This window comes from Chiloscyllium punctatum, chromosome 41 (assembly GCF_047496795.1).
Source record: "Chiloscyllium punctatum isolate Juve2018m chromosome 41, sChiPun1.3, whole genome shotgun sequence".
Lineage (NCBI taxonomy): Eukaryota > Metazoa > Chordata > Chondrichthyes > Orectolobiformes > Hemiscylliidae > Chiloscyllium > Chiloscyllium punctatum.
The window spans coordinates 28346820-28369858 of record NC_092779.1 but is presented as its reverse complement, the minus strand read 5'-3'; the positions used below and the strand labels follow the sequence as shown (position 1 = coordinate 28369858).

The following is a 23039-nucleotide window of genomic DNA, read 5'->3' as shown; positions in this document are numbered from 1 at the left end:
CCCCTAAGCTCAGTAGGAATGGTGAGGGTTTCCACTACCATTGGGGTACAAAGTTTGGTAGAAGATTTGTAGCTCGGGTGCTCATTGTTGTGGTTCTGTTCGCTGAGCTGGGAATTTGTCTTGCAAACGTTTCGTCCCCTGTCTAGGTGACATCCTCAGTGCTTGGGAGCCTCCTGTGAAGCGCTTCTGTGCTGTTTTCTCGGGCATTTATAGTGGCCTGTCTCTGCCGCTTCCGGTTGTCAGTTCGAGTGTCCACTGTAGTGGCCGGTATATTGGGTCCAGGTCGATGTGTTTGTTATGGCACTCATCCACAGGCTCTATCAACAAACACATCGACCTGGACCCAATATACCGGCCACTACAGTGGACAGCTCGAACTGACAACCGGAAGCGGCAGAGACAGGCCACTATAAATGCCGGAGAAAACAGCGCAGAAGCGCTTCACAGGAGGCTACCAAGCACTGAGGATGTCACCTAGACAGGGGACGAAACGTTTGCAAGACAAATTCCCAGCTCGGCGAACAGAACCACAACAACCATTGGGGTAACCTGAAGCTCACATGCTCTACCTGCTGCTTTTCCCAATGATAAAGCCAGTTGTAGTGCCTGATTGAAGTCCAGTTGGACTTCAGTTATTAGGTGCTTTTGCATGGTTACATTATTAATCCCACATACCAAATGATCTCTTAGTATCTCATTAAGGGCTAAACCAAAGTCACGGACCACTGCTGGTCATCTTAACCTCATCAAAATTCCCAACATAGTTTCCCAAGTTCTTGAACTGCCGCTTAGTGCCAATAGCACCTCAGAATTAAAGGAGGTATGGAGCCGGAGCCATAATATTACTCAACTGAATCTGTCAAGTCATGAATGGTTTTCATATCTGGTGCCTCAGGGAAAGTTACTCTTCTAGTAACCAAAAGAGCTGCGGGTACACAATCCATCAGTAGAATCACTCATTGCTTTTCATCTGCCCCCAATGTCATTTGCCTGGAAAAAAATAATGCATTCTTTATTAGGCTTCAGGCTTTTGCCCAAAACATCCATTTCCCTGCTCTTCGGATGCTGCCTGACCTGCTGTGATTTTCCAGCACCACTCTAATCTAGACTTTGATCTGCAGTCCTCACTTTTTCCCAGTCTGCAGCAGGATCAAACGAGTCAAGCTTCCCAAATAATGTCATGATGCCAGAACTGCTTACCCCAACTCAAAGACTACTGATGTGAACAAATTTCTTCAGGAATGTGTTTTTCTTTCATCGCCACTGAGATAAATCCACAGAGGCCAGTATCTTGTCACCAACTCACCCTTTATTTACACATGGAGAGTCCTTGACACTGATCCACCCACCTCAGAGCTAACTCTCTGAGTGAGCAGAACCACTGGCATTCCTGTTTACATCTGTCAGCCAGGGCTCCCTGATTGGACCAGATTAACAGCCCCAATCAGGGAACTCATACTCTGTGAGGTCCTCCAGGCTGACCTTGTTGCAATCATTATGGTGCTCTTTAGTGCTACAGCCCCTGTGGTGCAGAAACCCAAGACTTTTGTTTGAAAGGGAATTTCAGGAATTGAACCAAGTGAAACTGAGGGAATGATGATGTATTTCTAATTTAGGATAGAGTGTGATTTAGAGAGGTCCTTGCATGCAGTGGTGTTCTCCTGAATCTGCTGCCCTTATCATTCTGGATAGTAGATTTTAATGGAACAAGGGAGGGCAATCTAAGGAGCCTTGGTGAGTGATTGGTGTACTCTGTTGACTGTGACTTAGTAAATGGTTCAATCTCTCCTCTTGCTTCAGCAAGTTGAGAGTTTGAAACCCACTTGGGAACATGAGCACAAAAAACAGGAGGCCATCGAAAGGGCCAGCATGAGAGAGTTCCACTCTGTTGGAAGCACAGCCTTTGAAGTGAGACATGAAACTCTGTCCTCTTGGATGGAGGTCAAAGGTGTCTTGGCACTCTTTTTCCAAGAAGGGGAAAGGATATTCTTCTTGGTAGCCTGGCTATTTATGTATGCCTTACTAACATCACATTGTCGAGTCACTAAACAAATTATTTTAAAAGGAAATGTGAAATCTGGTGCCTGCCTTCATTAATGGGATTTATTTAACAGGGCGAACCAGGAAATCGAGGGGAGAAAGGTGAAAGGGGACCAATGGGACCCCGTGGGCTAATGGTGAGCTTGTTTTCTTTTATGTATAAAATCTTTATGCTTGATCTCATGTGAAAAATGTGTGGCTAATGGTCGGGAACTGGAAATAAAGTGACAGACCCGCTCCCTATTCACCAATGGAAGTACACACAGGTAATTCAATTTCCTATTGTGAGAGTTCAGCAGAAGTTGTGGACGGATTACGTAAGCAGTTGACCGCATAATTTCTCCAGGGGTTTGTGGCTTACGCCAGCATTATGGCAGAAAATCTCAAAATCCTCTCGGAAGATCCACCCTGCATCAAACAGAGATGCAACAAGAAAGAGCTGGTGGACAGGAAAAGCCAGCCGATAATGAGCACCCTACAGTTGCACAGTCAATCATGTGAGGCAGGCAGATCCTGTGTGAGATCGGATGTCAAAAAGTCTAGATTAGTGGTAAGCTGATTGGACCTGGCGTTCAAAATTCCTGTTAATGTGAAACAAAATGTTGTCATTTTGGACATTTTCTGAGCAAGACTTCACAATTCGGCTGCGAGTATCTAAATCTATGTAATGGTCCATCGCGCATTTTTCTGAAAGACTTGTTGCCCTCAATTTTTCCCTCACTTTTCACCCCTCCTAGTCCTGAATTTTTGATGTGACACAACACAGCGGATGCCTGGCACCTTGCAGCACATCTTAAAAATGGCGATTACGACAGTACGGAAATAACGATTTGGAAAAGGCCATCCAGCCAGGCGCAGTAATGTTGCAATTATTTGCCATGAATCCACCCCAGTATGTTTCCAACACTAGCTGTCATATAATCTTAATAGAGAATCAAAAAAATAGTCTAAAACATTGCATGTGCCTGGATGGTTTATGTTGGCTGGTTGTACGAGCACAAAAGCAAAACCATTTGTAGTGTTCCTTAATACTGCCCAGATGAAATCCATGAGTGGCACAGGAAAGGCCTGGTCACCCCAACCTGTATTGTTCACGCAAAGTGAAATCTTCTGTTGGTAACAGACATCTTGGACACTTGACAGCTGGTGAAGCCAAGCTACATGTTTTCAAGTAGATCCTCCCCACCTTGAAGCACTCAGTCACATAGCAGACTTTTCCCAGTGTGCAACCCCTCACATCCTCCCCAGCATCAAGGAGCCGAGAGGTGGAGGTTGCGTCCAGTCAATCAGAGGCACTCTTCTGTACTCAGCACTGCTGCAGGAGTGATGGTGGCCGTTGCTGGTACTGCACTCACTGAGGCCTTGCTTTGAGGAGATGCTCAGGCCACAAGTAGCAAAGAATGGTAGAGGGCTGGCAATAAGGGGCAGGTGGGTGGCACTCAGCAGCCTATCAAGTTTCTCAGTGCCCTCCAGCAAACACTTCAAATTGTCACACTCACAGCATTACTGAGTGACTAAATGCTCTTGCTGCCATTAAACTCAGTCCGGCAAGGGTACAAGATTTTGCCCATCGTGTCAAATCCAATGAATTTGAGTGCGAGGTGCACTGACACCATAGATCTAAATCTTAGCCCCTGTAAAGGCTGGGATCCAGATGGCAGAAGCTAAAAGTAGCCCTTCCTGTTCATGTACTGAATGACCAGTTCCAACAAGCCCCCAGGCAAGTTTTACAGAGGAGGAACGACAGGTACCTGCCACTTAAAACCAATTAACGGAAGTGGTTGGGGATCATCCAGTTGGCCTTCAGGTTTAACTGTGAGAAGGTGGCTTCCCTAGGGCAGACAACATTCCAGACAGGCCTTGCTGAGGCCTTCCCTACCCACCTGACTGGATGTATCAGAAGTTGCAGACTGCCCTGTAGATTGAACTCCAAGCATTCATTCTACCATCACCCCCTCTAGACTTGAGCCCACAAAACACTTTTTGCCTCAAAGATATTTTCTAATCAACCTGTTCTGTGATTCTGTTATTCTGATTTTCTACAGCAGGCAGGACTTTAAACCTGGGCCTCCTGGCACAGAGGTATAGACACAGCCTTTTCACCAGAAGATCCAAAGTTTTTCCCTCGAGAGTTGGAGAGCGGGTGCCACTCCCTTGTTTACTGACTGCTTCTCCTGTCAAAGTGGGAAATCCTTAACTGGATCTCTCGGTTCAAAAGCCTGTTATCCTTAATGACCTGACTAGGGCAAAAAAAGTACAAATGGGTGACAGTTTGATGCATACTGTAGGCTTTGAATCCCTAACTGAACCTGACAGTAGTGTTTAGAAAGCTAATCAGAAAATCCTATGCAGCAATGAAGCTTGCTCATTTGGATATGTGTGGCTGAATACTAACTCTCCCACAATGTGCAGGAAGAGTTTTAACTATCGCCAATTAGACACAATTTTTACAGCATTATATGTGGCGTGTGAAGCTCCTGTCTCAGATGTAGACAGATACTTCATTATACACATAAAGCAGGCTCCCATAGCAGAAGAAGAATTTAACTTTAACCATTGCATGCCATGTTTCACCAAGTATTTAGAAACTCAGTAGTGAAAAAGAGACCAGAACCATTTATTCCAGAAGGATTTTTATGGCACTTGCATTGCCCTAGGGCCCCTCAAGAAAGCCTTCAGTCTCCCATTTGCTGATCTTGGCCTCCCTCTATGGGATGTCCCCAGATCGTCCCAGTTACAGCTATTGGTTTGATTAGGAGCAATGTCGTTGGCCTGACTGCATTTCTTCCCAGCTGGCATTCCCAAAACCCTCCCTGCCTCACCATAAGTATCGGGTCAATGGGCTGTTAACCAGAAATCAGGTTATTTCTACTTGCACTTGGAAAACAATCAGTAACAATAAGAATTTGCAACCCAGTTAAAACATTTTTGAAAATGATGCTTTGCTTCCCCCTTGTGGCTATCCATCATAACTTGGTTGTATAAAATATCTATTCCCATTTACACATTTTAAAGCTTTGGACCATGTGCAACACTATAATTTCATTACTAACATTTTCATTGTCCTTTGATACTTTCTTTGCTTTTAACTGGTGTTAATGTTTCCAAACTCCATGAGACACCTAGGCGGCAAAATCCCAGGATTAAATTAATCAGAAGCACCGGAGATGACATATAAGGCAATCAGAGGGTTACATAGGGTGGACATGTTCCTCTGATGGTGATGGCTAACACAAGGGGACATAGCTTTAAATTGAGGGGTGATAGATATTGGACAGATGTCAGAGGTAGTTTCTTTACTCAGAGAGTAATAGAGGCGTGGAACACACTGCCTGCAACAGTAGTAGACTCGCCAACTTTCAGGGCATTTAAATGGTCATTGGATAGGCATATGGATGAGAATGGAATAGTGTAGGTGAGATGGGCTTCAGATTAGTTTCACAGGTTGGAGCAACATCAATGGCCAAGGGGCCTGTACTTGCTGGAATGTTCTATGTTCTATGAGGAGCACTGGTAGCTGATCTGATCTGGTCTTACCACCACTTTTTAGCACCCCCAGAATCCTTCATCGGTTTGACATTTGAACTCTGTCACACTCACTTTGAATATAGTCAGTGATCCAGTAATCCTGTTTGTGGCTTCATTGATTAACTTAGTAAACACTTCAGCAATTATCTTAGTTGGTTGCTTAGCTTATGTTGCAAGTTTCTTGGAAATGGAGTTTTGATACTAAACAAAAGAGTTGTTCATCCATAACTGAAAGCAAGTAAACATTTACTTCAACTTTAGAACTCAAGTTTCCAATTAATAATACAGGTAGATGATCCTTTATCCAAAATTGTAGGGACCAGCTGTTTTTTTGGAATTCGGAAGTTTTCGAATGTCAGAATAAGTGACATTTTGATGGTGAAATTTTTAAAAATCTTACCGGAGGAGCAGACATACTAATTAAAACAGGCCTTGAGAGAGAATCTAGGCCTACCGGTGCTGGGTCACACCCCCTCACATCGCATCTGAGTGACATGCATCGAATGGGTGTCGACCTGGGGGCATTTGGAGAGAAACCTCAGGCCGGCCGATGCTGGGCCACATCCTCTCCCCCATGTCACATCTAGTGACACGCATCGAGTGGGTAACAACCTGGGGGTGTTCATGGACAAACCCCAGACCTGTTGGTGCTTGGCAACACCACCCACCTCCCCCCCCCCCCCCCACAACCTCGCATTTGAGTGACATGCATCGAGTGGGTTTCGACTTGGGTGAACTGTTTGCATGCCAAACAACCTCGTTAATGAGAAAAAAACTTCACAAAAAACCTTCAGATTTTGGAGCTTATTGGATTTTGGAACTTAGGGTGAAGGACAGTCTACCTGTATTACATCTTAAAGCCTTGTCACACTAGTCAACCTTTGTTCATAAGAACCATTGGCATAAGTCTAATGAATGTGCTTTAAATTGCTTCAAAACCTCCCTTTGAAGAATCTGAAATTGAGTGAACTCGAGCACTGAAGGACCATATCAGGAATTTGACCTCCATGTGATCCGCCAACATGGTGTTCAGCACATTGTATCGAACTTAACACCACTTTCAACCTTTACATCTGACGTTTAAGGACTTAGTTAACATTCTGCAGGATGACTGTTCCAATGCTGGCATACCAAATAGATGTTAATTAAAAATGGAGTCAACACACTACAATTGTAATTCCCCAAAAATGGAAGTGTTGAATTCTTGTGAGATGTTCAGATTTTAAGAATCTCAAACCCATTACAACCCCCATACCAATAATTTACAAATTAAACAGAGATGGGACAAAAGAGGCATGTTGTAAAAGTATTAATATTAAGCCGCACACATATCCTGCTACTCCCAGGCAGCTGGTGAGTATTTGCCTATTATTTGACAGATTTAGCCTGCTTGATAGATTTAACTGTGATTAGCCATCTTCCCAACAGTTCAAGGAAAGTTAGGACAGTCTCCTGGAGAAGGGTAATGCCTTTACGGCACTGCTTGTGGGCAAAGAGAAATTACCCCTACACCTTCCAAACTTCACTATCTCCCTTTAATTTCATCCCTTTCTTTAATCAAAGTCTCTCATATCAATCTCTCAAAGGATGGGTATCTGACTCCCTATTCACCCCAATCCACCCATCGCACTCCCATCATCATCTTCAAGCTCCTTATCTTGGGCGGCCAGGTTGATTTCTGGACAGGAATCATATTGTCGAAGCAAAATGTACTCCCTGCATCCATACTAGAAAGATGTAGTATTTGGGCTTTCCTCACCAAAACTCTGCTGCTTGCTGGACAAATCCCCACTGTTAATAGTGGAACTAATGTCTCAAAACAAATCTGAATCTTTACAGTGAAGAAGCAGGCCATGTGACCCATCATGTCCACACCCATCCTCCAAAGAGCATCTCACTCAGACCCAATCCCCTACCCTATAACCCTGCATTTTCCAAGGCTAAACCACCCAACCTACACACTCCTGCAAACTATGGGCAATTTAGCATGACCAATCCACCGAAACTACACATCATTGGATTGTGGGAGGAAGCCAGCGTTTCCGGAGGAAATCAGTACAGACACAGGAAGAATGTGCAAACTCCACACTGACAGTTGTCCGAGGATGGAATTGAACCTGTGTCCCTGGTGTGTGAAGCAGCGGTGCTAACCACTGAGCCACCATGCTGACCCCTATTAGATTCACGTTTCCTTGTGGAAAATAGAGCCCATTATTGATCATGATGCTGTGCTGTTTGATAAGTTCACAGAAAACTAAACTTGAGGCAACTATTGCAATTTGTTGAACTTGTTTAAAGTTAAAAATCTCACAACACCAGGTTATAGTCTAACAGGTCTGTTGTGAGATTTTTAACTTTGTCCACCCAGTCCAACACCAGTACCTCCAAGCCTTGTTTGTTTGAGTAATATGTAAATTACGCTCTCACTGATTTTCTGTCAAGCACTGGTCATTCTAAGATGTTGCAGAAAGCCTCAGACAACTGGATTTACTCCTGTTAAATTCCATCAGGAAATTGCAAAGGTAAAAATGATTGGATAATATATAATGTGTCCATAATATATCATGATATTCTTTACCAAACAGGGGCTAGATGGCAAAGATGGAATTGGTCCTCAAGGCAGAAACGGGAGAAAGGTAACAAAATAATATTCTATAGTTCCACATTGCAAAAACATGCCTTCTCTTTCTACTTTCTGTTTTAAGATCTGTACCTGAAACTATTGAATCGTTGAAAATGGTAGAATCTCATTTTGACCGATTATGCTAATGAAGTATCACCAGCTAACAATCTCCCACAGAAGAACACACATTCCTGTACACAGGATCATGTAGTATGGGCTATGTCATTTATTTTCCAAAACTATCGTGAAGACAAGAAATGGAAGAAACCATTACTATTTATGGATCAAGAACTCACTGAATAGTAAGACTTTTCAAGGGGACTTTTGGGCATAAAAGGAGTCAATCACTTCCTTTGGTTCCAAAAGTAAGAGAATTAGGAATGCTGCACTTATACATAGAAATTTGCTCTCAAAATAATGATCGTTGTGTTCATCACATTCTTGCATAACTTAAAATAGATGCTCATGGTTAATTATGTGTGTATAATAAATGTGTTTCCTTTTCCTGTTTGCACAGAGCTACTACTAGTGCTAGACAGCATTGAAAATAAGATTTTATTTTAATTTACAACGCTTCTACTGAAAAAAATCCACAATGGATTTTTGTTTTTCTTTGTAACCCTATAATAATTCATTCATTTTAATTAAGTTGATTACTATAAATGTTATAATAAGAAAATAAGTCAGATTTTTGTGACAAAAAATATTAAGCCCCAATTAGATTATTGTGTTTATTTTCTCTCATGACTTTGTTATGCAATATGAAAATACAATGTTCCTCACTAAAATGAGAAAAATGTCAAATTAAATTCAGGAATTCTAATTCTGAAAATTGGGCAAGTTAGGAGAGGATCTTTAACAGCCAGTAGATTTTTGGTGGATAACCACTGGTCTCAATTAATTTTCACTCTGCCCGCAATGATACCAGGCGAGATCACTTTACAGCCGGGTCTCAATGACACAACAATGTACAGTTCTCCAAGTTCTGGTCAGGAAGTAGGATTAAAGTAAGGACTGGCCTTCAGACATGCAAGAACCTTTTGGCTATCCATAGCATTCAAGTAAGTGTTGGGAAGGGAATTCCATATTGGATATAATGCAAGAGAAAGTGAAGGGATATTAAGACCAGGAAAGATTAAAGTTTTGTATTTGAGGCCGAGAGGAGATCTTCAGCTTCTTCTCCTTGTGGTTCCAGCAAGGAAGATGCAAAGTTCATCAGCTTCCCAATGGTCCACTCAGGCCTGTTAAACCTTTTTTTTTAAGGCCCAATGTGTTGTTAGGGGTCCTGATTAGCCTATTTAAATTAAAGGTTGACTTGTTTTGAAAGTGCAGATTTGCTGCCTCTTTGGTAGTGTCTTGCTGGGATCTTGTTAGCTTTCTAGCAAATAATTAACCCTTAGGACATTTAAAAGCACATTACCAATTTCCATTGGGTAAGTACAGTTACCATGACTCCACCTTTCCTCCTCCTCGATTAATAGGTCAAGTGAAATCATGAAGCCATTCTTTAGAAGATTTTTTACAATTCCATGAGCAATAACTAACAAAGAACATCTCTCCAGAATGTTTTATATTGTGGTAATGCAACAAAACAAAATCTTCCCCAATAAGTAAATAAGAATTATTGTTGAAATACTGCAGGTGATGACTATCTGGGAGGGTGGATGATGATTTGGTAAAAGTCTACAGAAAGACTTCAGCTTTATGATCTAACAATTAGCATTGTTTCATTCTATGCTGCAAAATCAAAATTAGGATTAATTTTTTAATCTCTAATGTTGTGTTTCCACACGGATACATAGATAGTTTTTGTCTAATTAGCCCAATAACTTTCTTTTTAATTCTATAGGGGGAACAAGGACCACAAGGCAACTTCGGTAGAAAGGTACATTTCCTGTTTATCATAAGAAATATGGTTATCTCCAACTTTAGATTACTTCATGTGGAAGATGACCCATCTTTACTTCTTTATTTATTGTCATGGTTTTAGGGAGAAGATGGACTTCCTGGTCAAAATGGAGGACAAGGAGCCAAAGGAATGAGAGGGAACAGGGTAGAAACTTCATCTAAAGCGTTACATTTTTAAAGCACAAATGTGACTTTTTACATTTACATTATCAAATTGGAGTCAAAAATAGGCTTAGTCAATTAACAGTCTATGTTTTGTAGTAAATAGAGAATTATTATAGTTTAATTAGAATTAGCATTATATTGACATCATTATAAATTTATAATATGAGGAGGTTTACTAACATTCAAAAAGAAACAAGTTATGGAAATGGTTCAAAACTCTGAACCTAAAACAAATCAGCGGATCATAGGATTTTACAATACACTGTACCAGTGCCACCTCTATGAAGAAACACTCCAATCCTGTTATTCTTTCCCAAAGGCCAGGGAATTGTTCCTGTTCAAATATTTATCCAATTTCTTTTGAAAGATTGTTTTGAAACAACTACCGTGATCCTTACAGGTATGACATTCAGATCATCATGCCTTGCTGCACAACTAAAATGTTTCTGCTTTTCACCTTTGGTTCCTTTGTTAATTCTGTCAGCCTGTGCCCTTGGTTAGTGAGATTGCTGTCAATAGAAAATTTCTCTTCAGTTATTCTTATCAAACCCTTCATGATTTTCAATACTTCTCTCAAGTTTCTCCTAGGCCTCCTCCGCTTGAAGCAGTTTCTCCAGGCTTTCCACAAACATGCAGTCTTTGATATGTACTATTCCTGTAATTCTCCTCTCTTGATACTATTCCTAAAATGTGGCAGCCAGAATTGATCACAATACTCCAGCCAGGATCCCACCAGCGTTTTATAGTGATTTATTGTAATTTCCTTACTTTTGTACTCTACTCTGTAATTAATAATGTCAAGGATCTTGTCCACCTTTTCTTAACAGCACATGTTCAGCTTCCTCCAAAGACTTATGAATGTATACCTCCAGGCCTGTCTCTTCATATAAGCCATTTACTTTAGACTGCTTCTGTTCATTCTTCCAGAAACTCGTCGCTTCAGATTTCCCTGCAGTAAATTTGATTTCCACATGTCTGCCCATTTTACCAACCAACCATGTCTTCCTGAAGCCTATTACTGGACTCATCATGGTTCATTACATTTCAGAATTCTGTGTGATCTTCAAAATCTGAAATTATATCTTGTATACACAAGTTCCACTCATTAATATACTTCAAAAGTATAATGGCCCCAGTAGTGACTGTTTTGTGGCCATAAGTGCACACTTCATTGCAGTTTGAAATCAAATGTTCACCACGTCTGTTTGTTTTCCATTCCTTAGCCAATTTTAGAATGACATAACCACACCAATTTAAGGATTTCAATTTCGCTAGCAGATCAATTATGTGGGGTTTTATTAATTGTTTTAAAGAACTGCATCATAACATCAACTTTCATTCTTCTTCAAAGTGCTTAGTCAAGTCAAACACAATGTTGTCTTAATAAATTCATGCTGACTTTAATGTTTAAAGCTTTTCTAAGTGAATCTGATCAACCGATTGATCTTGAAAAGGATTATTGACATAATTTCAGACTTTGAACATCACAAAGAACTTGGAAATGTAATGAACCATGAAGATCCAGTAATAGACTTCTGAAAGACATGGTTGCTTTGGTCAAAAGGGCAGATGTGCAAAACAAATTTTCTGCAGGGAAAAATGAAGTGATTAGCTTCAGTAGGAAGAAAGAACAGAAGCAATATTAAGTAAATTCTGCAATCTTAAATGGCTTACATGAAGGGAGAAACGTAGAGATATACATTCATAAGCCTTAAAAGGAAGCTGGACATAAACATTTACCCGCTACTGACGTTATACTGATTTACCTGCACTTGCTAATGTTATCCCAATTCCCTTTTACAAACAGGGATGTACCATCATCTCCTCATTGTTGTGCAGTGTATTGTTATTCATAATCATCTTCTACATGTCTGAGTTCTGTGGCGTGTACATGTCAAGCTTCTGTTTAGTTTAGTAAGAGGAGTCTTGTAGAGTGAACAAGGCATAGCTTATTGCATTTCTGCAATTATTCACAGATTATAAGAGTAAGACATTAGCTGTACTACAAAGAGGGCCCACCTTTGCTCCCACTATGACATCATCTCAATATATGTTGATTATTGCACTCAATCAAGTATTGGCCCTTTCAGAACCACTTTCAGCTTCTCTCCCTGCTTTTCTTTTTTTACCGATGACAATTATTGTTATATGTTGACTAAATAATTACATTTACCAATATTCCCACTCTGCCAAGTCTTTTACTTTACAAATTCAGATGGTTTGGAGGTTACACTATTCTCCCCAAATATGTTCTGTACAGATTCGGAAAAATGACACTTTAGTGAGTAGTAAGTAGTTGTGTTGACCCTCATCCTAAGAATCTGAAGTTCTCTTCTGAATTAAAATATCTTAAATTCCTTGAAATTCTTTTACAGTGAGCCTTCACCCTGCAAGAACAGGTATTTTTCTTTCCATCTCTCTTTCGGCATGTCTTGTTTTTTCTCTTAATGGTGTCTCCCATGGATTTGTATGCATTATATTTTCAATTTATAGTAGTGGACTTCTGGTCTCAATCTGCCTGCAGATCTATGCTGAAGTAGATATACTCATTGTTGATCATTTTAGACTTCCGCATTTGCTTATACAGCTGAGGCTGTGTATGACTCTGGGCAGACCACATTTAGAATATTACCTCAGGAAGGAAGTGCTGGCCTCAGAGGAGGTCCCGAGAATATATATAAGACTAATCCCAAGTTGAAGAGCTTGTCTTATCAGGAGTAGTTAAGGACTCTGGGTCTGTGCTCCAGTGGAGTTTAGAAAGATGAGAGTGATTGGGGGGGGGGGGGGGGCGGGGGGTGGTGGTGGGGTGGGGGAGAAGAGGTGGGGGAGACTGATTGAAATTTGCAGAATAAGAGAACCCTGGATAGAGTGGATATAGAAAATATGTTTCCACTAATGGGAGAGGCACAGCCTCAGAGTGAAGGGATGACCCTGTAGAATTGAGATGAGGAGGAATTTCTTCAGCCAGAGAGTGATGAATCTTAAGGATCCATTGCCACAGTGGAATCCAAGTCATTGAGTATGTTTAAGACAGAGATAGGTAGGTTCTTGATTAGTAAGAGTATTAAGGCTTGCAGGGAGAAGGCAGGAGAATAGGATTGAGAAATACATTAGCCATGATCGAATGGTAGAACAGACTTGATGGGATGAATGGTCTAATTCTGTTCCTATATCTTAGCACATGAATTATTAAGAAAATCAATATGTTCACTTCTACTTGTGTTCCCTAAAGATTCTTCTTTGCTTGATGTGGTATCCATAATAGTTGTTTAGGATTCTTCTTTTGGAGGTTATGAGATCAGGAGTTCTATTTGAACTGATCCTTTCCTAACCTTCTCAGCATCTAATGTATGACTTGAATTTGTCACAACTAGCTATTCCCTGCTGTATTGTAATCTGACTCATTCCGTTCCAGATACTTCCATTGTCTCAAGTTGGATATAAAGTTCAGTTGCTGCTTCCATTTGCATTTATTCTCAAAGTCTGCTGGTATTGGGATATAAATATTCTGCAGTTTTGATCACAGTGGAAAACATTTGTGACAAACCAGTATGGTCACAGATTTCCATCTCATTGATGGGATGAAATAAATTTCTCATTCCAACATATTTAACCTCTGAGGGTTTCTACTTATAGTTTAAGTTCCACTATGAGCTTATAAGTAAAATCTACTGGCTGATTCTTGACATTTTATTGTTTACCCCATTCAGCGTTTGAAGGAAGTTGAGGTCCCTTTGCATTCAATGCATCCCATCTAGAGTAAATATTCCTAGTTGTGGAGTAATATAGATTTTGTAATATTCAGTGTTCACATGTGTTTGAGAGTTGCTTTTATAATATCTATAATGTTGAGCATGACCCTTCCTGGACCACGTCGTTGAACCTCTGGCTGCAAGAGGTGTTACGTCAGCTGAGATAATATGGCAATATTGAGACATTGCTCTCATGTTTAACTTGACATTTATGAGGTGTCCATTCACAAAAATGTTAGCTTATCAAAATACTTTGCTCACCAAGTTCTTCGAAGAAAACTTTGCCTTACTTGCCTTGTGCATCTGTTTGTGTGGATAATTATTCAGCTTCTGCTTTTCTGTGATTGTGGTCCTTCTTTAGCATACTCTTTGAAAGTTACTTACTTTATTACAATAAAAACGGTTGGCTTGAAGAGCTGGATACTGTTCACACCTGGAAGATTTCTTTGCTCTGCGATATTTATTTTTCACTCATGGCTATTCATGTACACTTTGCTGTTCTGGAGGGATTTTTGGCTCTTTGCAAGTTTAAGGAATATATCCCCTGCTTTTGTGGTTGGAATGGTGGATTTGTACCTTTCGCAATTATACTGGAGATAGCCAAAATATTTCCTTGTTAGACCAGAAGCATTCTTTTTTTTATATAAGTTGTCCGCCTCTGATCTATTTGAAAAGATTCACCTCAATAATTGACCTGCCCTCCACTTCCGGATTATACGAGTGGCCTCATGACTCCTATTAGCTCTTTATTTTACCAGTTGTACCTTGAAATATTGTGTGCTGTGTGGTGGTACACGATCTGAGCTACAACTTGTTTTTTAAACCCTGTGATGCTTAAATTTTCTCCTTTTTATTGTGGATGTTTAGCTTTGACTCATTAAATCCCTGATGTCTGTTTGTTTACTGGCTGAACTTGGATTTGGGAACTATTCCTACAAACCAGAGTCTCATAATGCCATGCTGATCAGCTGTTATTTATATATTTATATTTTATTTTATTAATATTTTAACTATATGGGTTCATTAGATGTTTACACAGCCAAGTGTATGCATGGATAACTATGTTCTGATCTAGTGAGAAGAGACTTACAGAGTTAAACAACGTGTAATTTATTGATTCTCAGTTACAAAAATAGGCTGTACATTATAATAAAGTTGTTGAGAGAATGTAACCTTAGATCTGTCTCCCATAAGATTTTTCTTTATTCTCTGACCACACTGTTGCAGTGTCTGCTGCTTATTGTATTCAATCAAGTACAACCCCAAGTAGATCTTTCTAAACCCATATACTATATTCTTGATGAACTCCATCTTAATTCCTCTCTCACCTGTTATGATATTCGCAGTATCTTCTTCAGTGAATTCAAATGTTTAGTATTGATTTACTCCTCAAACATATCATCTACTTCCATACACAGATCTTTTTAATAGTGCCGAATGGACCCTATCCTTTCTTTGATTATTGCTTCACAGTTCATGTTTAGAAAAGATTTTTGGTTTCCCTCTTATGTTACTCACTAAGCTCCTCTTTTATATAACTGTTGCCTCTCGTTTATGTTTTGAGATCTTGCCTGAGCTTTGTTGTATGTAGCTTGGTTCTCTTGTCTATTAAATTATGAACCCATCATTTGTCAGAAGTATTCATTCAGTGTTTTATTTTAATGTCCATACCTTCAGCCATCCACAACGCTCAAATTTTGAAAGCCCTTCCTTTCTTCCAGGCTATCTTCTCTTTGAAGAAATCCCATTCCTTGTTTGCTGCTTTACCTACAAAATTTTGATTCCCTTTCAACTCTGAATTAAGTTGTCTTCAAGTTGAATATTTTTATGTTTTCCTTTTTCCTCACCATTTTTAAAAACTACTTTCTGGACAATTCCTACACTGCCTTCTTCTTTCTACCATGCCAGATTGCCATCCATTTAACATCCTCTTGAAACAGCTGTAACTGCAAGATTCCTGCCTTCTGGAATGTTGCTCCAGGAAACTCTCAGCTTCCCATATGCTGTGCAATGATGCCAACTGCTCTCACACTCAGAAACTCTGGATATGCATTTGAGGAACTGTAGGAACTTCCTGGACATATGGTTATTCAGGACATGTTGAAGTTTCCACATGGCTTAGGAATTGAAGGCAGTGGATCTGTACTGTCCCATCATGTTCAAAATTCTAGCAAATTGCATTATATATGTATATTTAACTTGATGTCCTCTTATTTCTATTTATTATTTCATTACTTATATACAATTTTAATGTAATTTAATCCATTTTAATATTGGCATCCTTTACCTAGTTAATAATTATTGAAGAATTAAATTTCCAGTATATTAAAAATCTCATTAAATTTGTCACAGGTACATATATAACTCCAATACTATTCATCATCAAGTTTAGGAATTAATATATAAGGTTCTCTGTGAAATAATGTGATGAACTCATTATCTTTTAGGGCAATGCTGGTGATTCTGGTGATCCTGGTGAACCAGGAGAGATGGGATTTACTGGATTAAGGGTAAGGCAGACAACTGCTTTGTTAAGTTAGAATGTCACCAATTTACAAATGCACATGTTTGACAGACAATATAAAACTCTCGTAAAGATGTTTGCAAATTACTTTGAATGCCACACCATTTGTGGATAGATTAGGTAGCCAATTGTTCTCAAATATTTGTCCCTGGACTTGTTGAATGTAAAGAAACACAGTGTTTTGAAAAGATACTTTAAATAACTGTCAGGAGCAATTAATGATCAATTAAATTTGAAAGAATCTAATATTTAATTACTGAGGTTCCATGCCAAGGAATTCCTTTCCTAAACCCAGCCACTTTCTGCTTCCATTAAAAGCCTCCTTAAAACCTACTTCTTTGGTGAAATGTATAGTCTCTCTTTCTAATATCACCCAGTGGTCTTCATTTTTTCAGGTGGCTGCTCAGCAGATTTAGCAAGATTGGAGATTTTAGTTCCTGTGTTAACACACATTGGGAAATTGTGTTGTTGGTTAAGATATACCACACAACTCAAGAATAGATTGGAGCTATAAATTAGAGATATACTACAAAATGCAATAATAGGAGGATTGAGCAAGTCTGCCCCTTTTAATTGCTATCCAGTAACCTGACAGAAAATATGTGTGAAGATCTGTTGGGAATAAAATTGAATTTGCAATCCTGACATAGTCAAATATTTCAACAAAATTCACTATCCATCACTGTGTGAAGAATGATCGGTAACCTGAATTACCAAAGAATTGTGAGCACCATTTATCAGCATCTTCAGGTGAGGAAAAAGAAAAAAAGGAAAGTCTAGTTTCCAACAAGTGTCAGTGTGAAGGCAAAGATCAGATTATTTGATTCATTGATTCCCGTGCGAATCATTCCATAGAAGTATCATTCTCAAACTATATTTATATAGAGTGTATCATCACAAATTCAGGCATCTCTTCTGTCCAATGTCAAACTGTGATTGTAAAGATACAGTGCACATCAGAAAGCAGGAAGAAAATGTAAAATAAATATAATGTAAAGAAGATGAAAGTAAAATTAGGATCTTACGTAATTTAAGCTACATTTTCTATTTTTTCATGGGATGAGGGTGTCACTGGCTAGGCCAGCATTTATCGCTCATCACTAATTGCCCAGAGGGCAGTTAAGAATCAATCGCATTGTTGTGGGTCTGGGGTCACATGTAGGTCAGACTAGGTAAGGAAGGCAGTTTCCCCTCCCTCAAGGACATGAATGAACCAGATGGGTTTTTCCAACAATCAACATAGTAATCATTAGACTTTTAATTTCAGATTCTTGCTGAATTCAAATTCTACCATCTGCCATGGTGGGATTTGAACTCAGACTCCAGAATGTTTCCTGGGTCTCTGGATTAGTAGTCCAGTGGTAATACCACTAGGCCATCGCCTTCCCCTTATAATATAGTATGAATTATTTCATCACCCTCAAGAAAGGTTTACAAATTTGTCCTTGATCCCCATAAATAATAAAGGAAACTGCTCACATTCTCACATCTTTATGTTCATTTCTAACTGTTTCCTTTTCACAAATGAAATTTTCTTTGGCCATAAAATTACAGAAGCCATGATAGACTTCAGTAATGCATTCGACAAGGTTCCCCATGGGAGAATGGTTGGCAAGGTTAGATCTCATGGAATACAGGGAGAACTAGCCATTTGGATACAGAACTGGCTCAAAAGTAGAAGAGAGAGTGTGGTGGTGGAGGATTGTTGTTCAGACAGGAGGCCTGTGACCAGTGGAGTGCCACAAGGATTGGTTCTGGGTACATTACTTTTCATCATTTATATAAATAATTTGGATGTGATCATAAGAAGTATAGTCAATAAGTTTGCAGATGACACAAAAATTGGAGGTATAGTGGACAGCGAAGAAGGATACCTCAGATTACAATGGGATCTTGATCAGATGGGCCAATGGGCTGAGAAGTGGCAGATGGAGTTTAATTTAGATAAATGTGAGGTGTTTAGCAGGACTTATACACTTAATGGTAAGGTCCGAGGGAATGTTGCTGAACAAAGAGACCTTGGAGTGTAGGTTTATAGCTCCTTGAAAGTGAAGTCGCAGGTAGATAGAATAGTGAAGGCGGCGTTTGGTATGCTTTCCTTTATTGGTGAGAGTATTGAGTACAGGAGTTGCGGCTGTACAGGACATTGGTTAGGCCGCTGTTGGAATATTGCATGCAATTCTTGTCTCCTTCCTATTGGAAAGATGTTATGAAACTTGAAAGGGTTCAGAAAAGATTTATAAGAATGTTGCCAGGGTTGGAGGATTTGAATATTCGGAGAGTCTGAACAGGCTGGGGCTGTTTTCTCTGAAGCATCGGAAGCTGAGGGGTGACATTATAGAGGTTTACAAAATCATGAGGGGCATGGATAAGATAAATAGACAAAGTCTTTTCCCTGGGGTCGGGAAGTCCAGAACTAGAGGGCATATGTTTAGGGTGAGAGGGGAAAGATATAAAAGAGAGGGGAATGATATAAAACATTTTCACGCAAAGGGTGGTACCTGTATGGAATGAGCTGCCAGAGGAAGTGGTGGAGGCTAGTACAATTGCAAAATTTAAAAGGCATCTGGATGTGTATATGAATAGGAAGGGTTTGGAGGGATTTGGGCAGGATGCTGGCAGGTGGGGCTAGATTGGGTTGGGATATCTGATCGGCATGGATGAGTGGGGCAGAGGGGTTTGTTTTCCATGCTGTACATCTCTATGATTCTATGTTATTTGTCTGCTTCACTTTCATAAAGTTCAATCATGTCTAACGCAGTGGTTATGCAGTTATAAGATCATAATGAATAGGACCATGGGTAGGCCCTTCAGCCCCTCAAACCTGCTCTGCCATTTAATAGGTTAATGGCTGATTCAACACTCCTTACGTCCACTTTCCTGTCCTTAGCCCAATACTCTTGATTCCACTACTGATCGAGAATATACAAATGACTTGTATCTTTTAAGTTTTGAAGTCCTTCTTTGGAATCACTCATGTGGGTAACATTTACTTAGTGCAATTTGTATATCACTGTTTTTTTTATTCACACAGGGTGGCATGATGGCTCAGTAGCTAACATTACTGCTTCACAGTACCAGGGTGCTGGGTTTGATTCCAGTCTTGTGTGAAATTTGACTGTGCAGAATCTGCTCATTCTCGCTGTGACTGTGTGGGTTTCCTCTGAGTGCTCTAGTTTCCTCCCACACTCCAAAGATGTGCAGGATAGGTGGATTGGCCATACTAAATTGCCCGTAGTGTTCAGGGATGTGCAGGGTAGGTGGGTTAGCCATGAGGAATGTGCTGACTGGCCTGCATTTATTGCCTATCCCTAGTTTCCTTTGAGAAGGTGGTGGTGAGCTGCCTCCTTGAATTCCTGCAGTCCATGTGCTGGAAGTAGACTCATAATGCCATTAGGGAGGGAGTTCCAGGATTTTGACCCAATGATAATAAAGGAACAGCAATATATTTCTAAGTCACAAGTCAAGATAGTGCTTTGGTGGGTACTTACAGATGATAGTATTTTCATTGATGGATTGGCCATGCTAAATTGCTCACAATGTCCAGGTATGTGCAGACCAAATGGAGTAGCCATGGGAAATGTAGGGTTATAAAAATAGAGTAGGGGGTTGGGTCTGGGTCTTCAGAGGGTCGGTGTGAACTTGACGGGCTGAATGGCCTGCTTCCACACTGAAGGAAATCTATCAATCCACGTTTCTATTGCCTACGTTCTTCTAGATGGTAACAGTAATGAGTTTGGAAGGTCCTGCCTAATGAGCTATGGTCAGTTTCTGTGGTACATCTTGTGGACAGTACACACTGCTGCAACTGAGCATCAGTAGTGGAGGAACAGAATGATTGGTGATGTGGAGCCGATCAAGCAAGCTGAAATCTTCTGAATGTTGTCAAGTTTCTTGAGTCTTGTAGGAGCCGCACCAATGCAAGCAAGTGGGGAGTATTCCATCACTACCTGACTGTGCCTTTTCGATGATGGACACGCTTTGGAAGTCAAAAGGAACTTTGGTGGAGGGCGTGATGGAATATCCCAGCACTTCTGGCTGGAGATAGTCACAAATGCTTCAGCATTATCTTTTACACTAGTCCATTGAGGATGGACATATTTGTAGATCCTCCTCTTCCTTTCAGTTGTTTAGTTGTCCATCACCATTCGCAACTGGATGTGGCTGGACTGCAGAGCTTAGATCTGATCTGTTAGTTGTAGAATCACTTAGCTCTTTCTATCACTTGCTGTATATGTTGCTTGGCACATAAGTAGTTTTATTTTGTAACTTCTTCTGGTTGACATTTCATTTTTAGCGATGCTTGGTGTTGGATTTCTCATGCCGTCCTATACTGTTCATTTGTTCCTAACTGAACACTTTGGACATTGAGAAATGTCTACAATATTTTGCCATTGTTACTGGATACAGCTTCTTTGTCATTAGTTCTTTTCAGTTATAAACTTCTGTAACATTATTGAAGATGCTTTATTTTATTCTAAAGCTATTTATTTTTTATCATTCTAGGGTCCCAGAGGACAACAGGGCACTTCATTTGCAGTACGTGATCCGTATGCATAATAGATATTGAAGCTTAAATTAATTCATATATTTTACATAATGTTTTAAATTGTATGTTTTTATTCCAGCCATGTAACATCATATCAACTGTGAGAGCTAACTGTCGTGAGTATGTCCTTTAACACTTACAACCATGGTAGACCAGTCACCGCTGTTTAAACAGCAGCTTGCGAGTCAAGCAATGGGTTGAGTTGCACGTTCCCTTTAGAGTTTAGAACCACCAGCCGGCTATTCCTGACATTGTATTCCTGAGGTCTGAAGGTTGGGTAACTTCCATGAGATTTTTATCTTCAGGAGTTGGGTGTGGGCTAGAGTCAGGAACAACATCTCCTGAAGCAGGCCCAAGGTGGGAGTGGATATGGAAGTGCGGTGAGACTGAAGGCTAGTTAGATGGCTTGTCTAGGGTTGCTGAGACATTATCGCAGTCCTGTACATGCTTAAAGTTCCAAGTCTTTAATCCTCTCCCAACCCTATCTCCTTGCCATTCCTTATTTTCCCTCAACACCTCAATGTCTTTCAATATCTTCAGTTATTGCCATGGTAACATGCTTCCCATGAATTCTCCGTTCCCGCTCCTTTCTGTACCAAGTACGCGCAGGATCGATGACATCTTGTTAAGTTCAGGCAACTCTTAGAAATGCTGACACAATAAGCAGAAAGGTTTTCAAAATCTCCTCTGACCAAAGAAACCTTACAAGGTAATAACTGGAATCAACCACAGTAAGTCAGAGTGTCAAACAGTAAAGCTTTAATACTTTTATTACCTTTAATCATATCTAAATAAAGAAGCAGACCATGAAAATCCACAACAATGAATAAATAACTTAAGTCATAAAGCTGTCAATTAAACAAATCTGGCATTCCCCCTCACACATTATTAAAATAACTGTAGGAAAACTGAGTTCATTAGCCATTCTTGGAGTTTAGCCAAGCAAACAATGACAAGGCCATCTAGAAAATCAAATATGTAAATTCTGTTCAATTGCTCTGATTGACACAGTTGCCTGATGGCCTCATTATGGAGGTTTTGCTGAGCTCCAAAACTGACTAATGAACAATGGACAATGTTGGCACAACTTGAAGAGTAATGATAGCTTTGTTTATCTGACACTTTTCTGAGGTTTCAATGGCTTATTTTTTTTTCTGAAATGGTTTTAAATGATTGTTTATTTGAACAAGGTTAGAGTTAGGGTAAGACATTTCAAACTTCAAAGATTCTTAGACAGCACCTTCCAACCCATGGCCACTTCCAACTCAAAGGCCAATGGCAGCAGATACTTGGGAACACTACCACCTGCAAGTTCCCCTCCAAGCCACTCACCACCCTGACTTGGAAATATACTGCCATTCCTTCACAGTTGTTGGGCCAAAATTCTGGAATTCCCTCCCTGCTGGTATTGTGGGTCAACCCACAGCAAGTGGACTGCAGCGATTCAAGAAGGCAGCTTACCACCACCCTCTCAGTAGGGATGGGCAATCAATGCTGGCCAGCCAGTGACGCCCAAGTCCCACAAATGAATTTTTAAAAAGCTTGCCAGCTGAAAGATCCTTGACCCCTCAGCAGCCTTATGAATAGATTCATGAGTTGACTGACCTGGTGGTGTTACCACTTGCTTCCAAACCTCCTGTTGTCATGAAAATTAAACAAGGGGAACAATTCAGATTTCCCCTCTGCCTTTACAAATTCCACCCTAATGTCACAGGATGTGTATGTGGGCTCGTGACTCACTGTTGAGAATGTAGATCATTTTCTTTTGTTTCTCATGGGGTGGGGGATGCAAAGAGATGATAGTTAGGGTGTCAAATACAAGGCAAAAGGAGTAGCTTTCAGAGGCTACCCTTTTGTTCTCATCAATGCCTTTGATTGCCCCCAGATTGGATCAAGTGGAATTCCCATCCCCACCCTCACCCCCACCCCTACCCTTGGCAAACCTGTCAT

The 23039-nt window shown here is 40.2% G+C and overlaps 1 protein-coding gene across 1 annotated transcript in view; it reads left to right on the top strand.

Annotated features, from left to right (window-relative positions):
• LOC140464960 (collagen alpha-6(VI) chain-like) overlaps positions 1-23039 on the top strand; it is a 135495-nt gene that overhangs the window by 93445 nt on the left and 19011 nt on the right. Inside the window, exons 21-27 of the mRNA XM_072560633.1 lie at positions 2115-2177; positions 8154-8204; positions 10041-10076; positions 10182-10244; positions 16464-16526; positions 21047-21079; positions 21169-21205. Of these exons, the coding sequence (XP_072416734.1) occupies positions 2115-2177; positions 8154-8204; positions 10041-10076; positions 10182-10244; positions 16464-16526; positions 21047-21079; positions 21169-21205 (346 nt within the window). The remainder of the gene's footprint in view (positions 1-2114; positions 2178-8153; positions 8205-10040; positions 10077-10181; positions 10245-16463; positions 16527-21046; positions 21080-21168; positions 21206-23039) is intronic.